The sequence below is a fragment of the Stegodyphus dumicola genome, chromosome 1 (assembly GCF_044657685.1).
Source record: "Stegodyphus dumicola isolate Sdum_Otavi_A_Nest chromosome 1, ASM4465768v1".
Taxonomy (NCBI): Eukaryota; Metazoa; Arthropoda; class Arachnida; order Araneae; family Eresidae; genus Stegodyphus; species Stegodyphus dumicola.
The window spans coordinates 97,995,087-98,013,418 of NC_140768.1; the positions used below are offsets into that span (position 1 = coordinate 97,995,087).

Here is an 18,332-nt window from a genome sequence, read left to right on the forward strand (position 1 = left end):
TACAGTAGTCCCTTGCCAACCGTGGTTTTTGTGTTTCTGGTGCATGCTGCGGTTGGTGAGGCATATGGAGGTCGTAAGAAACTAGGAACTAGGAGGTAATACTATTACATATGCAACTTATTTGTAATTTTCTTTGAGAGGATGTTCTTCCGAACTCGGCTATGACAAAGTATGTTATGAAAATGTGTTAGTGGAAAAAAAAAGTGTGTTGTAGTTATATATATATATATGCATTGTTCTATGAACGTTAATTATAAAATTCATTGCTGGTGATTGGTAGAACTAACATCAGTGTTTTTTATTTCAGCTACAGATCATTCTGGTTATGTAGAGGGAGATTTAATAGCATAACTGTGAAATGCACAAAGAAATCAAGGTTAGATAACTGCTTCATTTCCGATCTGTATGCTTCTGGATTTTTATTAAGACATCAGTGTTCTTCTCTTCAGCTGTTTTCTTTTATTAGAATGCTTTAAAAACCTCTCGAAAGTATCAGTCATTATTATTGTTCTGAGTTAAAATTTAATTGAATAAATGGCATGAGTCTTAACTAAGAAAATGAAAGATTTTTAAGTTTTGAAATAATAAATGCATCATGGGATTAAGTTTAAAGTATATGTGTGGTAAAGTGTTTTCTGTTTCTTTCTATAGTCCACATCTTCAGTTTATACTTCATATTAAAGAAGATACAATCTATGTTATTTGCTTCTTGCATTAAAAAGAGCATATAGCATATAATGTTGTGTATGTTTAATATTCAAAATCATGGTTGTCGAGGGACTACTGTATTCCTTTTTGTAGTAAATGCAAAAATGTGCTTTCCCCAGATACATTTTATTTAATAGTTTCTGATGTTAAAGCTTGATTTTCTATTCTTAGAAAATATTGCATACTTCATGTGATTAGTAATATTTATGAAATAAGGTGTAAGCATTTTTTTAAAAATAGTTACATGTTCTTATAATTAATCACTTTTTATAACGAGAGCGATTAGTTTTTATGACTCATTTTAAGCTTGCGATAATAATTGTTATTGCTGAAATTTTAATATAAATATATACTTTTACTTTGGTTTATTTGTTTAGTGCTATAAAAGCTATAAAAACATGTGGTTTAAAAATTAGCTCAGATATGGAATGGACAAACATAAAAGACAAAAATGTCATTCTTTAATAATAATTGTTTTATTAATAAAGTAATAATTAAATACAAGCTTAATAGCACTCATGCTATTAAAAAAAGAATAAATTTCATTGAAAACTACATTAAGTATTAACTGCTGAAATGAATGTTCCTTTCTCTTAATGGGCTGTCATTTAGGGCCAAACACAAGTAATGATTCAGCATTTTAACTACATGGTAACCCTAACAGTAGGTACAGCTTTTAATGAAAAGAGTGATTGTTTTAATTAACTGAAATTAAAATAGAAACAAAGACAATTACAAAAATATAAAATAGATTTTACCAGAGTACTTTCAAATTGAACTGCAGGCAAAAAGCTGCTGATTTCATGTTATATTGCTAAAATCTTTTGTGTTTTCTCTTGCACTAACTGCCACGTAAGTTCGATTAGATATAAATCTAGAATGTTGGCAGGCACAGCAGCACTAACGTTAATTTTAACATCTTACATTGCCTTACACGCCTAAAACAGTTTGTTTTCTCAAAAGGAACAGCACTTGAAGTTAAAAACATTTAATAATCTATATTACTGGATTAAAGTTCATTCTTCTCATTTAATTACAGTGATGTCATTGCATAGCTATTATTAGTGTTGATACAAATAGGCTACCAGATGCTTTTGTGCACAACTATGTCCGGTATTCTGTTAAGAAAAAAGCAGTGAAAATTTATTAAAAAATTTTCATTAAATCAAAAACTGATTCTATAAAGATGGGCAAAAAGTTTTTCTTGTGTTCTATATATATATAAGAAATAATATGATATAATTTAAGACTTATCTAGTATCAGTAACAGTTGAAAATTCAAGTAATTTTAATATTTATAAAATAATAAGAAAAATTCAAGTAATTTTAGTATTTAGAGAATCGTAAGAAAATTTTAAAGATTGATATATGAGTAAATGTGAAAACAATATGTACCATGGGTACTTTTCCGTTTTGCTGGCGCAGGCAATAAAGTTGCGAATAATGGCCAAACGGAATGCCCTCTGATGCCAAACGGAATATCCTCTCTGGTAACCTTTTACGCCTCATTTTCAAAACAAATCTTGGCCTTTTCTAATCTGATCGATTGTTTAATACTGGCACAAATTTACACAGAATTTTTACCAGATAGCTCAATTTTATGCCCTAAGGCCATTTACAGTGATTAAGTCAATTAGGATGCAATCACACCACTCACCCGAAGGCGAAAATATAGAAATGGCAAAGTCAAGGGTTAAATTCATCAATTCTAATGAGAATGCACTAGCTAAGTAAAGCACTGCGGTTTTACATAATTTCTGAGTAAGCTATCCATACAAATTGAAATAATTCTTGCATTTTAAATTTGTATTCCAAATTAAGATTTAACTTGAAATTAATGTAGATAATTACTGAGAGAATTAGATTTTTGTAGCGTAGTTTACGTGAGATGAGATCACTTGGGGGTTACATTATAGGAACTGGCGAATCAGGATGTTGAACCATGAAAGCATAATAAATTCTTAAATTAATGTCTTTTTACAAATTTATTGTCTTTATTTATTGGCTTTTTATAAAATTTTAAATGATATTTAAATGTTTATGTCTTCAAAATAAATTCTTAGAACTAACATTTGTTTACATAATTTGTGTGTATACTATATCGTGTCGGCAATAAAATCTGCTTGATGAGATTTGCGCCGGCGAAACGGAAAAGTACCATACCATGTAACCTACTTGTAAGATGTATGCGATGTAAATATATTTCCAAATGAAAGTGCAAAGAAAATTTTAATCTGCTCTTTTACTACATAGTTTCACCTTGAGTCATGTTTCATATTCAAAATTTAATCAAGAATTTAAAAAAAAAAAAAAAAAAGTTCCCTTAAGAAATCAAGCTTAGGAATTTTTTTCTTATAGTTCATGTATGTAATAGGTCAGTTTTAGAGTAAAAATTCTAGTGCATTATTCTATCCTTAATACAGACTACATTGTATTCAAGATAGAATAATTATAATAGTAGTTCCATTTTTCATATTTAGAGTAAAAATTCTAGTGCATTGTTCTATCCTTAATACAGAATACACTGCATTCGAGATAGAATAATTACAATATTAGATTTTTATGGCCATATACACTCATTTCCAAAAGTTAAACACAAAGATGTAAAATGAAAAAAAAAAAAAAAAAAATATTTATACATAAACAAAATTAGTAATTATATACAGAAATGAAAACTATATTAAATTTTTGTAAGTTATCAGATAATGCCATACTGGAGACTTAAACAGAGTTATGTATAAAGTGAAAATAAACAGCATAAAATGAAGAAAAAGGACATTAATAGAGTATGTGATCTCTCATCTGTATACAAAGTTTACACCGTGTGATCATGCTTTCAATTAGGTGGTCAACCACCGCAGAATTAAGCAATCGCCATTCTTCTTGTAGAGCAGTTTCCAGCTGAATAAGAGTGACTGGAAATGGGAAACCTGAAGATACAGCACGACCAAGAGCATCCCAAAGATTTTCAATGGGATTAAGGTCGGGCGAATATGCTGGCCACGTCATACGCGCAATTCCTTCACTCTCCAGGTAGTCATCGACAATGTCATCTCTATGGGGATGTGCATTATCGTCCATTAAAACAAAAGTAGTGTTAACTGCTGCAACGTACAATCTCACAATGGGTTCTAGGACTTCATCTCAATACCAGACAGCTATCAAAGAACCCTGTTTAAGGATGTGCAGGTCGGTGCAGTATCCTAATGAAATACCTGCCCACACCATAATGCTTCCACCTCGGAATGCGTGATGTTTTGGGACTGATTGCGTCTTCGTCGTTCACACTATATCCTTATACGCTTGTCATCTGGCTCCAGAGGAAATTTTGACTCATTAGTAAACATGACATTGCCCCAATCAGACACATTCCAATTGACATGTTTCAGGCACACTATAATCGTGCCCCTCTTGATTGGACGAATAGACGAACACAAACTCGAGGTACCCGGGGATACAGTCCACTCATATGTAATCTTCTGCGTACAGTAGATGCAGATATCGTCTTACCAATGGACGCTGTAACCATAGATGTCACACGTGTGGAGGTCGCTCTGTGATTCCGCTTGGGTACAATAGCAATATATCGATCTTCCGTGGGGGTTGTAACCTTGGCTGACCAGCTACGGGCATTCAGACAACTGTTTGTGTGGTTTGGAATTGTTTCCATAAACGTGAAATTACAGAATGATGAACACCGAAGAAAAGAGCAACATCTGTGATCGACTGTCCTGCTTCAATGCGTCCCACAGCACGCCAGTGCTCCGAATCTTCCATTCGTCTTGTGGAAGTCATAGAAACACGCATGTCTTGAAAACAACTTGTACGAAAGTTTTCTATCAGCACTTACAATCAACTTCTGTACCCCTTCATAAAGCTGACTTCCTATAAGGCTGCCTTTTTTGCATATTTCTTGACATGAAAGCGCAATTGGCTGTTACCTAACATATTTGCATACTTCCATCTACTTCTGCAGCAAATTATATCCTCTTTACTTCTGATTGGCTTCCGGAAATTAGCATTTTCCTCTCTGTGCTTAACTTTTGGAAGTGAGTGTATAAAGTATGTAATTTTCAGTTTTAAATTATTTTATAACGTGTATAGAGGTATTTCATTCTGAAAAAGCTGCATGCCCCTTTTAATTATTATGTGCTACATCTTTGTTTCTAATTATATATGTTATTACTTGTCTTGATGTTTCCTAAATTTTATTCTATTTTCTTCTCTTTGAAATTTAAGCAGGAAATTAGTAATAAGAAATAAAGGAATGTAATAGGTTGGAGAGGTGAATAATAAATTTTTAATGTGTATTTTGCAGAAAATAAAATTTTCCCTCACAAATATATATCTATTGTTTCATGTGTAAAACAGTTTCTACCCTTTTTATCCTCCACATTAATTTTGAAAAAGCATTATTTAAAGAAACATTTGTATTTAAAAATAATTTTTAAAACTTTTCTTTTTTCATCCACTATTGAATGCTTTAGAGATTCCACCTGTTTATATTGGAAACAACATGGCCATAAATTTGTCATACCTTGGAATTTAAAAACTTTTTTAAGAATGTAGCTTAAATTATTATTATTTTTTGAAGTTGTGAAACATAGGATACATTTTATGTTTAATTGTAGGTTGTTTAAAAAGCAAGTAGTATAGAGAGATAAGTAATATCATGATTTGCAGCACACTGGTATTGGCTATAATGATTCTTATTAATGAAAGAAAAATTACCCTCAATTCTATTTTTTTTATTTATTTTTTTCAAGCCGTTGTTTTACTTAATAAAAAAGGAACAAAATAAAACATATAAATGTCATGATTCTAATGTAATTTTTTTAAAATTATATATATAAGTGTAACTTTAGGTGCATTTCAGCTTTTCATAAATACAATTTCTATTTTCTCTCATCTCCCCCCTTTTTCCTTGAAAAAGAAACGTTCTTCATGCATTAGTTTGTGATTCCACTGTATTTCCCCACTTTTTTATTCTACTCCTTTTTTGAATAGAATAGTTCTTGATAGTACTAGTTATTTCTTAGAGTGTGTAATGAAAAATGAACAGTTCAAGATGCTTTTTGTTGCTAATGAACAGTTGTGTGCATTTAGGCATTGTTCACTTATGATAGATATTTTTCAGTTGCATGTGAGTTCTTTTTGCAGCGGAATAACACACATATATTACAAGTTAATATATTTGTATAAATGTTTTTGGAGGATACTTGTATTTTAAAGTTAAATTATGTTAATTTGCATTCTAGAAATATGGTTATTATACCTTAGTCTCTTAGAAAAATATATCAAAAGAAAAAGTTGAGTAAAACACTTTTACTGAGTTATCGAGTTCATACATGCTACTTTTTATCACTAAATATCAGATATTCCAAAAAGTGTTTGTTCCAAACTTGTTTTTTTATACAGAATGTAAGAATGGAGAATGTAATGCTGCTAGTGAATCAAGGCCATGACAGTACATTGATTGACATTAATGGAGTGGTTAGGGCAGGTTTTATTTTTCTTTCTGATCTAAACAGTAAGTGAAGTCCCAGAATATATTTGTATGGAGAGAGATGTAGATAATACGAGTTGTTGATAAAACAGCATTACTAGCAGATTCAGAAGAAATTCAGTTCAGTTAACATAGCAAATTGTAGTTTTCGTTAACTATTTTGGTCTGATTTATTGTTTTTTCCACGCTGTTATTATTACAGCTATCTTATCAAAATTTGAATTTTCAGTTATGTCAAAAGATTTTCTTATTCAGTAACTGTAGCAAAATCTGCAAGCAAATACATATTTGATACCTGCCTTGTGTAGCGAGTTTGATGCGAAGAAATGGCATTGACCCAGTTTGGGCTGAAGGAAATGTGATTTCAAAATTTAGGCAAAGTAGTAACGTTATTTTGACATAGAAGTGACAGTAGCTGAAGCTGTCATGACAAAATTTTTTTGACTGAGATAACAGAGCCCCATGCAACAATTGGATAACAGACAACAAAATCTGTAGTGTGGTTTTAAATTCAGAAAATATCATTACTGATAATGAGGAAAGTGGCAACGAGGTTTATGAGAATAAATGATTGACAGTTTAGTGGGAAGTTTTGATTAGGCAATTACAGATCTTAGAACTGTGGAACTTTCTAATTGAACAAGACATTGTGTCTGTGTAAAGAATCAAAGAGAAAGTATTAGCAAAAAAAAAATTAAATAACTTACATTGAAAGAAGTATTTATTTAATAAAGCAAACAAGTAATACTGAGCGTTTTTTTTTTTTTTTTTTTTTCTTGTGTATGTGAGAGAGAGTTTTGATTCCTGTAAAATCATGAATGGTTCATTATTTTATAAATGACTATTTGATACTTTTTCTACTAATTTCTACATGTGATCTTAGTAGATTTAAACTGATGATCTAAAATCTTGAAATTTACTGAATTGTCAAAGTCCTGACAAATCCAGAGCTTGAACTTTGTACTGTGTACATATTTTGTGTAGCTTTATTATTATTATTGTTATTTAAAATTCATTTTGTGTACAAGGTAAGTCAAAATGAATATAGCAGTTACGAATGGCTATAACTATTTAAAAGAAAAGAATTAATCGATAAGAGTAATTCAGAATGTAGATGAAACTACAAAATTTCTTTATGTAGGGTGCAGGGAAGCGGGAGCTTACGCATGCGAGTTGAAACTTCGGCAACGACAAGAAACCTGTTCATTGCAGGCGTCTCATTAGTAAAAATGGCATATCCCGTGCAGAAAACATTCTGTGCGTTTGAATTTGAAAAATGTCATTCTGTTATAACAGTGCAGAGAAGATTTCATCAGTGTTACAAACAAGAACCTCCAAATGCGAACAACATATGCAGGTGGCATCAGATGTTTAAAGAAACAGAATGTCTGTGCAAAGGGAAAAAGTAGTGGAAAGCCACATATTTCAGCAGATAATGTAGAAAGAATTTGCCGCACGTATGAATGAAGCCCACGGAAATTGATGTATAAAGGCAATAGGGAGATACAAATGCAACAACCAAAAAAAAAAGGGGGGGTATGACGTGTTCTCGGAAAGCGGCTGCAAATGAAACCGTACATCATTCAACTTGTGCAGCAATTGAAACAGAAAGACTACAACAAATTTATGAATTACGCTACGTTTATGCTGGAAAGCATTGAAGTTGAAACAATAGATGATAGTCTCATTTTTAGTGATAAATCAACCTTCCACATAAGTGGGAAGCTCAGTTGGTACAGCAGTTGAATATATGGGGTACGGAGAAGCTTTCCACTGTAATTGAACATGAAAGAGACTCGCCGAAAGTTAATGTGTTCTGAGCGATCTCATCACATAAATTGTACGGTCCTTTTTTCTTCAGTGAGTGAAGTGTGATATCAAATGTTTACTTAGACATGCTCGAGGTATGGTTAATACCACAGCTAGACTCTGGTTCCGCAGATTACATCTTTCAGCAAGATGGAGCACCCCCACATTGGAGTATGGAGGTTCGCACATTTTTAAAGCAACATTTTCCAAAGCGTTGGATGAGTAAAAGTGGAGCTGTCGACAATGTCTTCTGCTCTTCGCCACCGTGATCTCCAAACTTGACACACTGCGATTTTTTTCTGTGGGATTATGTGAAAGACAAGGTGTTTATGCCTTCCATGGCCAAAAACACTGAAGAACTTAAAGTACGCATTTGTAATGCACTTGTGTTGGTGACTGAACAAATGCTTCAGAATGTATGGCATGAAATAGACTACTGCCTAGATTTTGTCCATGTGAGTAAGGGAAGTTGCTACTTTCATTTGACTTACCAGGTATTTTGTATTGTATCTTTTGCTGTTTAATGTAAATATTAAAAAGAATTAAAAATAAATGTAATTTAAGAGGATTGATTGCTTAATATGTATTAAAAGTTCAAAAGGAGCATAAATTAGCTTTAGTAAAGGATTTTTACATTAATTTTTTTTCATTCTTTATATATATATACACGTGCAATATTATTAATTTTCTATTTATGAATTATCTCCTAGGAAAGGAAGTTTAGAACCATTGAAAATTGAAATTAGGAAATGTTATTTCTTAAGATAACAGTGATTAAACTATTAAAAACTTGTAATAAACTTAGAAATTATAAAATTTGTATTAGTATGCATCAAAAATGTAAATTTTAAAATAAAAGAAAGTAGTAGTACATACGAAGGTAAGGTGAAAACCTCTCAGCCTGAAAATAAAAAACTGTGACTTTTAGTTAAAAAAAAAAGTTATTTTACATTTCTACATAATCTCTGTTTCTACACAAACACACTTGGTCCAGCATTTCTCCAACATCAGTATTCCTTCCTGGAAATAACAGTCTGAAAGGTTGCAAATATGACCCTCTCAATTTCTTCATTTGATGCAAAAGGGCTTCCCAGAAACACATTTTTTGACGTTTGGGAATAGATGAAGTCTGAGGGTGCCAAATCAGGAGAATAGGGGGAATGGCCTAGCAAATCGTATCCCAGATCCTGCAGTTATCCTATCGTTAATGCACCCTTGTGCACAGGTGCATTGTCCTGGTGAAAGATGATATTTTTCTTCTTCGAACCAGGCCTCTTCTCTTGAATTTTGTTATTCAGTTCGATTGGCATGCAGCAAAAGTGGCAGCTGTCTTGCACAGACCATTTGCATCCCTAATTATTTGTGCAAGTTGTTTCGCACACTTCTTTGATATCCCCATTTGATACCCATTCTTTGATATCTTTATCTCATTCACCTTCACTCGCCTGTTGTCCAATACGATATCATGAACTTTTTAAATGGTTTCCAATGTGGTTGCAGTTTTTGGCCATCCTTCATGCCATATCTTCGAAGTATGTGCGACCAGGTTTAAGTTCAGCAGCCCAATTTTTAATGGTTGATATGGAAGGAGAAAAACTTCTGTGTAAACTTTTATTAACTTTGGATGAATTTCCTTAGAGGTTATTCCGTCCAAAATAATAATAATAATGACCGCACAATATTCAAGTATATCCATTTTAATGAATAACATGCAAGACGTTTACTACGAAAATTCGTGTAATCAAACTGCTGGAAAGAACAAATTGCAACTATTCATACAAACTAATGACACATGCACCCAGGCGGGAAACATAAATTTTTGCTGATTGGAGCACCATCTCTGGGTTAGGCTGAGAACTTTTCACCTTACCCTCATATATATGTATAAAAAATTAGAACAATTCATTACATAAATTATTATTCCTGGAGGAGCTGGTTTATCAAGGGGAATTAGATTCTCAAAAATTCACAATAATGTTTAGGTATGATCATATTTAATTTCCTTTGGATGTTTGAAAGAATTGCATTAATCGCAGAAAACTAATACATAAAATTTTGACTTAATTTTCAGATATAGAGTTAATTCCCTGATGTGATCAAAAAGAACATATTTATAAAAATTTTGTTATAAAAACTGATGGGGAACTTAGAAATGTCAATTAATTATTATATAATTACAATGCCTTAATTACATGCATTACAAAAATATAAGCCAAAAAGTCTTAATTTTATTCCTAACTTACAGTTCAAACCCCATGCCTACATTTGTGAATCTTCTAATATATATATATTATTTGTGTGTGTGTGCGTGCATGTTAACATTTTTATTTTGAAAGGAGATTTGAACAATCATGATAACTCTTTGAATTGTAATAATTTTTATTGGACCAAAAATTCTACTTTGAAGTAATTGTAATCTTTTAACAATCAGCTCTTGTATTTCTCAGTCTTTGAGAAAAATCGTTATTCCAACCACAGCCCCAAAGTAGAACTCCAGCACTTTTATTTTAAATTTTTTTAACTCTACTTTTTATTTAATATTCTTATTAATTATTTTTCATTTATTTAAGTTTGGTCATCTTTCCCGACTTCATTAGGTGTCACCATTTCTAATTTTGAATTCTAAGTCCTAGCTTTTAAAGAATATAAAATATCAGAATATTTACAGTTTGAATTATGTCAGAGTATATCATTGATTTAGCAACAAAAAGTGTTTATTTTTTTTTTTTTTATCTTTAAATAAGAAAGTGCATTTAATTTCTGATGCATATTTGACTGTTCTGTGTATTATATAGTTAGTAGATTGATTTAATATAGTTGTAAGCAATGCAGTTTCTGTAAAAGTGTCTTTTCCTCCTCAGCCCCAGTACTCCCAAAAAGAAGCCTGCTAACAAAACACTTTTGCCTATGAAATCCAAAAAGAATCCCCTTGAAAGCAGGTGAGTTTTTTCTGTAGTAAAATTGCTTAATTATTTACGAGTTTCATGATTGTGAGTGTAAATGTTTGGGAATAAAGTTAAACATCCTTAATATGTCAGTTAGATATGTGTAACTTGATTTACCTCTTTACTTTTTTGACACATCAGCGATAAAGCACACGTGAATACCAAACTCTTGTGTTTATTGTTATTGCTTATGCTCACTTGTCTGACGTAGTCAGCCCAAGCTCATGAAAATCCCCCATGCCAAAAAGTGCTAAATTACACCTGCCGTTGGCAACAGCTTTAAGCACCTTTCAGGTGACAGCTCAGTTTTGCCCCCAAGTTTGATGGAGAGCACCCCAGGAGGGACGGTTCCGAGGGCCTCCCACTCCTCTCTCCTTCCACCAAACCACACGAGAAGACTTTCGGTTCACTGCATATTTAGAGTGTCGCCGTGCCGCAGCGACACCATACATTTACAGACATCCATGCCTTCTTCTATTATAGGCTATTTTTAGATAGCCCCGAGGAAAAAGCGATTAATAGGCTATGGGTCGGCAGGTGTTGGCAAAAAAAAAAAAAGGGGGGGGGCCAATTAATAGGCTATCAGTCGGTAGATGTTGGCGAAAAAAGCCGATTAATAGGCTATCGGTTGGTAGGCATTGGTGGAAAAAAGGCAATTAATAGACTATTGGTCGGTAGGCATTGCCGATAAAAAGCCGATTAATAGGCTATCGGTCAGTAGGCGTTGGTGATAAAAAGCCAATTAATAGGCGATTGGTTGGTAAAATGTTAAGATAAAGAAAATGTCAAACTCTGTTTCCGTTACAAATTGAAATTGATATTAAATTTCTTATACTAAATGAAACAGAAAAATATTGGATAGTATGTACTGACCCAGTGTTTTTAAATTAAGTTTTACAGCTTTGTAAGTTTAAAATGGACTGTTAATATTATTAAATAGAATTAATAAATTTTATAACTGGGCTAATGTGCCATCTTTGAATCAATTCGTATTATCAAAACTTTTAATTTACATTATTTTTTTAAAATTAATTACTAAATGCCAATGTGGCTAATTCAAAATATCTCAAGCATGTGTCCAACTACCCAGTATAGGAAACATGAGTAGACTGATTGATGACTATTATTTCAGAGATGACTTTTAATTCATTACTATATTGTCAAGTGTTTGAAAATGGTGTTCTAATATAATAGAGGCTAATACTTGTATTTTCTTGTAATTGTCTTATTTAAAGTTTTATCTTCTTGATACAAAGTAAATCTTAATTAAATGACCTGCATTTTAATGAAAAACTATTACTTTTTTCAAAAATTTCTCGTAAAACTTACACATTATATTTAAAGGGTACAGTAAAAATTTCTTTTGTAAACTTATCTGTTTATATCTTTTCTATGAATCCAAAAATGTGTATTGTGTGAATTCTAAACTGTAATTTCTATATTTCAGCTGAAATTTAGGTTCTAAATTACAAGAGATTAATTTGGTTCATTAAATTTGGCATCAAGCTGAGAGAAAGAAAAATATTATATTGACATCATTAAATGTAATAAAAACAGTTTTAAAATTGGGTTGTGAGAAGAAATGTGAATGTAATTTTTAATGTATATTAGTTGAAATTAAAGTTCAACTAGTGTACATTATTTAGGAGAAAAAAAGTAGTTTGAAAAGGCTTTAAGAAAGGTACATTTTATAAAAATCCATTTGTATTTCCTTTTTTTATTGCATTTAAGATGTATCGGATGTAATGAATTAATTATGAAGATTATATTTTCATGCTAGCATATCTAGTTTTTATCTGTTGTTTTTCCATTTATATTTTTAATATCTTGAGTTGCTGAGTTTCTGTAGGATGAATTTTGCTTTAAATTATTTTTCTTTTTTAAATAATGATTTATTTTAAAATGGCAGAAATAATTTTGTTCATCAATATAGAGTAATTAAATGCTTTTTTAATTTCAGGATGGGTGGAACGAAGGATGGCCGTTCTTCGTTATTTGTGGTAAGTTTTGCTTTAGGATTTTCAAAAGTATATTTTTAATTAATCTGCAACTTATTTATTTATTTATTTCATTTTAAGTAGTGATTTAATAAATTTACTGCTGACTTTTGTTGCATGGTAAAATGCCCCACTCATTGCTGTGTAATGAAAATTTAGCTTTTAAATTTTTAATTCAAGTGCAGCAATACCTTGCATAATTTAAATAGTTGACAGTGCGAAGGATTGTTTGAAATTGGGCTACTTGAAGTGATGATTGGTTGCAAAAATGTTTCCCCCCCTCTGTTCTCCCCCCCCCCCGTTGTTGTTAAATAAAATGCAATTAATAAATCAAGTATCTTTGTTATAAATAAATAAATGCATGTTTTTTTTTAAATAATTCATTTTAATCCCTCTAAAAACTTCAGTATCAAGGTATACATCCTTATTTCCCTTTAATTTTTCTCATTATACATTTCTTTGTAGCAATAGAATGCATTGCTTTATTGCTCCTTGAATTGTAAAACTGGGATAAATTTCCATAATATAATATATTATAGCAAGGTTCCCAGCTATTCTAATAATTTTTCTACATTGTTTTCATGCAGACATTTCAATACGAATGGTTTTAGTATTGGTATGTGTATATGTATAACTAGGAATTTGGAGAAAATTGAAGCGTACATCGTATTGCTTTAAAAGTAAAAAAAAAAAAAAAAAAAAAAAAAAAAAAAAAAAAAAAAAAAAGTAAGACTGCATTAAAAAATGTGCGGAAGGAGCATTAAAAAATGTATTAAAAAGACTGCATTAAAAAATGTGCGGAATTGAGTGCATAGAGGGGAAAAACAATCATTTATATATTAAAAAATAATTTTGTGTAATATATTTTGTTCAGTTAAAAATTAGTGCTTTTTAAAGTTTTAAATTGGCCTATATTGTGCAAGGTATTAAATAATCCTTATATTGTGCAAGGTATTAAATAATCATCAAATAAAATTACTAAATATTAATTATTTAAATAAAAAAGTGTGTTTGAAACATGACTTGTCAGTTTCTTTATGTAGCTTTTGTTGAGTGTTGCCGACTGATAGATATTAAATAAAAACTGAATTCTTCCGTAGCTCATAGTATAAATGTTTTGAGATTTTTCTCAATGTTCTTGAAACTTGTAAAAACAAAACTTGAGTTTTTTTTTAAGTATGGAAGGCTTTTATTATGTAAATTAATATAAATTAACGAACTGTAATTAAAATGCAGTAATAAGTTAATGTAGATAATTTTTTAATTAAATTTTACTTAAACTAATAATGCATTTAATCTGTATTTTGATAAGCATCTGAAAGAAAATAAACTCAGACTGGTGTATCCAATTTTGAATGCATTACTAACTTTTTCATATGAATCAACTTGAATTTCATCAACATTTACTGTTCAAAAGTGGAAAGGACAAATGTAAACAAATTATCAAAAAAATAACAAATTTATTGAAAGAAGAGCGAAATGAGAAGTAAAATTGAAAAATGAGAAATAAAAATGTTCTCTCTCTTTTTTTATGTTAAACTTGAACCGAATTTTAAATTATAAGCATTGCTTTTATAACTAATTTTGATATATATGTGTGTTTGTGTGTTATAACATTTTTTCTGCTTTTTAAGAACATCAATGATGAAGCAGCAGTGGCAGAGTTTGAGGCAATGGATCTTGGTATGGAGCCAGTAAATGGCATTGTTCAGCCACCAGTTATACCACCAGAAGGGAAGCCGCACAAGAATACAAATTCTTTGCAATTTGTACTTAAAACAGTTTTGAAGGCTATATTAAAACATCAGTATGTGTGGCCATTTCAATCACCAGTTGATGCTGTGAAATTGGAACTTCCAGTATGTATAATTTGCAATTAGTTGACAAATTGGAATTATAAAATAAATATGGAGAAAAATAGTTTATTTTTGTATTTTCTGAAAATTATTTTTTTCATTAATTTTGCTAATATGTGAATGTAATTAAATGTTAAAAAGTATTTTAAATTCTGAATGAGTATAAAGGAAGTACATTAAGACACATTTTACTTTACAGGATTACCATAGCATTATTAAATATCCAATGGATTTGACTACCATTAAAAAGAGGATTGAAAATTGTTTCTACTATGATGTTAATGAATGTATTAAGGACTTCCAAGTTATGTTTTATAACTGTTACCGGTACAATAAAGCTGGTGAAGTAAGTAATAATTAATTGCATGGTTAGTTTCTGTTATACTCTACAGTGCTTCAGAAACTTTAAAAATACATTTAAAGATTTGTGAATGGTTGCATTTGTGTTAATGTAACAGTTGGTAGAAGTTTGGTATAATCCTGCATTTATAGAGTATCTTTTATCTTCTTCTTATTTGGACTTTAATATATTACTTAATTCTAAAGTTTTACAAAACTTTCATTTTCAGTTTTCCTGATTATGATCAAATGTGTATCAAATAGCTGTAGCTACAACTAGTTATTATTTGTAAATATAAGTGTTATAAAAGCATGCTTTATTTATTTTAATTAACATCTTGTTAAAATATAGTACATACCATATCATAGATTTAAAAAAGTCAGATCTTATACATCAGATAATTTATATTAACTGTGATTAAAGCAAATTCTAGTACACATTAAAGAGAGGAAGGCAATGTAGGAAGTCTAATGTAAAAGGGATGTCATACATTTTAGAATATTTTGACGCAAAAAGCAAACATTTTGGTTATGTACAAACATAATTTTAGCATTTTAAAGAGTTTTCTTACTTTCAGTTCAAGTATATTTCTCTCTTAATGTATATGTATAGATCACATTTTTAAACATTTTTGTTGACTAATAACTAAAAGATCGTGAGAGCCTTATGATGTATATTATATACTAGATGCATCAATTCTTTTAGCAAGTATTCAAATAAGGGTAATGTGGATTATACGTACAGTCAAAAGTCGTTAATTCGGACATCCATAATCCAAAATCATCTATAATCCGGACATCAAAGCTTCAAACTTTCTGCGCATGCGTCGCGTTTACGGCCCTTTACGGCTGAGAATATGCTTGTGCGTGTGCACAAAATACGTTTACGAGTGCACGTTTAATGTATAATGGACGGTATAAGCTAAGCTAAAATTATTTAATTATCTATTTCAGTTAATGTTGCAGATTGCGTTGTTCCTTAATCTTCGAATTGGATCTGGCTTATTATTTTTTGCAGACTGTTAGAGCAATTTTATAAAAGTAAGCTTGAACTTTCGATTATGTCCAATAGAATTTCTGATATATATTTATTAATATGTAAATGATCTACAAAGCGAAAGTATGTTTCGAAGTTCATTAAACAAAAAGTGGAATTGCTACAAAAAATGAATAAAGGCATATCCTTTGTTTATCTAAACTTTAACATTTGTTTATCTAAACTTTGTTTATCTTTAACACCGCAGCGCCACTGCGCAATGAATTGGAAGTTGATCTGTCAGCACTATCCTTATCTTCAGGGCAGATGTTTTTATTTTATTGGGCTTATAATTCCTTATTAAATGTAGTATTTCATCTCGATGTACTCCATCTTTGATATGATTTAAATCAAATGCCTCGTCATTATAATTCGCTTCCCATAGCGAAGAAAGTGACAGAGGTTATTGAAAACGAAAAAATATTGATTGACAAATTAGTCGGTAGACACAGCAACTATAGGACTTGAACAGCGGAACTTTGTAACTGAACAAGAAATTATGTCTGTTTATAGAATTAAAGAGAATGTATTATCACATAAAAAACGAAGCAACTTAAACAACTTACATTGAAAAAATTTTTAATAAAGTAAAGAAATAAATATTATACTTTTTTTTTTTGTTTTTGTTTTTTTTGTAAATTTTAATACCCTTTAGATCATAACTGTTCTTTATTTCATAAATTACGGTTTCATATTTTTAATTTTATAATTTCTGCATGCCATCTTACCAGATTTAAACTGATGATCTATAATCCAGAAAAATCGATAATCCGGATTCGCCGAAGTCCCGACGAGTCTGGATTAATGACTTTTGACTGTATTACTTCACTCAGCTCTAATAAAAACAGAATATTTCAAAATCATTTTCTCCCATTCAATGGCTACATTTAGCTTTCTTACATAAAAAGCTATTTTTATCCCGCACTTTAAAATTGGTATGATAAATCTAATATAAGCTCCAGAAAACTTATTTTAGCTAAATCTAGGGAGGGGGGTAAAAGTGTACAATTGTGTGCCCCTTATATTTTTGGCGATTCTTTTTTAGCGCCAAGATCGGCACCAGGAAGGCATAATTTCAAAATGTCCGGGTAGTTATACTTGAAGTTTACTGTTAAAGGATGACTGCATGAAGCAAATTTCTGTCTTCTGATTTCAGAAATGTTCCTCTTTTTTACTTAAATTACTTTGCTTGCAATATCTGTTAAGAGAAAACTGATATACAATGAACATTTAGAAAATGTTAAGAATTTAGATTGAAATTAATTAAATATCAATATAAGTGGAAAAATAAATTGTATTTTTTAAGTTCCAAGCGAATAGAATAAATATGCCTTATTATTATTTATTTCCTCTATTTTGAACTGAAATTTCATCATTAAATCTTGTAATATAGTTTAGTTCTGCATAGTTTTTTTTTTCTCTCATTGTAAACTAGTTCTGTAAATTGAACTGTTATTTAAAATTTAAAAAAAAGTAATTATTTTCCATGGTTGAAGTAATTATTTTCCATGGCTTATTCTCTCTTAATAAATACTGTATTTCTCATATTTTAAATTACGAGTCTAATTTTTAAGGTTATGCAGTTGTGTATAATGCAATTACACAGGTGCTTATTTTTTTCTTAAAATGTGCTTGAAAAGTCCTTATAGGTGCTTATTTTTTTAACCAAAATGTAACTATGAACCCTGGTTTGATCACATTCTGTATAACGTTGGTATCAGCTGTTACGGGGGAAGGGGCAAAGGGTAATGTGAACAAACAGAGCTCAATATGTAACTCGCCATGAGCCATTAAACGTTTACATTTCTGATATCTTTTTGATTTTTCTTTTCTTTTCTTCTTCTCCCCCCCCTTTTTTTTGTATATTTTGTAGGGTCTTATGGTTACCATGTGCTGTTCTATTATAGTCTGCATTGCTTTTATCGCTTATATTTCACGTATTTCCTTTTTATTTTAGAAAACTTTGACATATTACTTTATTATGGCAAGAAAGTGGTTTTTATATTAGAAAACTTTGACATTAGTTTATTATGTTGAGAAAGCATTATTTATCAAAGGAAGGATATACTCACATTAATGAACCAGCTAGTGACATGGATGAGAGTCATGATTTATTTAGAGAGCAATATTTCTAGT

At 30.6% G+C, this 18,332-nt stretch overlaps 1 protein-coding gene across 12 annotated transcripts in view; it reads left to right on the forward strand.

Moving 5' to 3' along the window:
• LOC118185892 (bromodomain-containing protein 3-like) overlaps nt 1-18,332 on the forward strand; it is a 219,197-nt gene that overhangs the window by 57,056 nt on the left and 143,809 nt on the right. For 9 of the 12 annotated variants that reach the window (XM_085817974.1, XM_085817949.1, XM_085817948.1 and 6 more), the window contains 5 exons: nt 308-376; nt 10,885-10,962; nt 12,929-12,968; nt 14,600-14,824; nt 15,021-15,167. In XM_085817974.1, coding sequence (XP_085674100.1) covers nt 308-376; nt 10,885-10,962; nt 12,929-12,968; nt 14,600-14,824; nt 15,021-15,167 — 559 coding nt within the window. The remainder of the gene's footprint in view (nt 1-307; nt 377-10,884; nt 10,963-12,928; nt 12,969-14,599; nt 14,825-15,020; nt 15,168-18,332) is intronic. The other 3 variants (XM_085817962.1, XM_085817972.1, XM_085817959.1) reach the window with 1 other exon arrangement.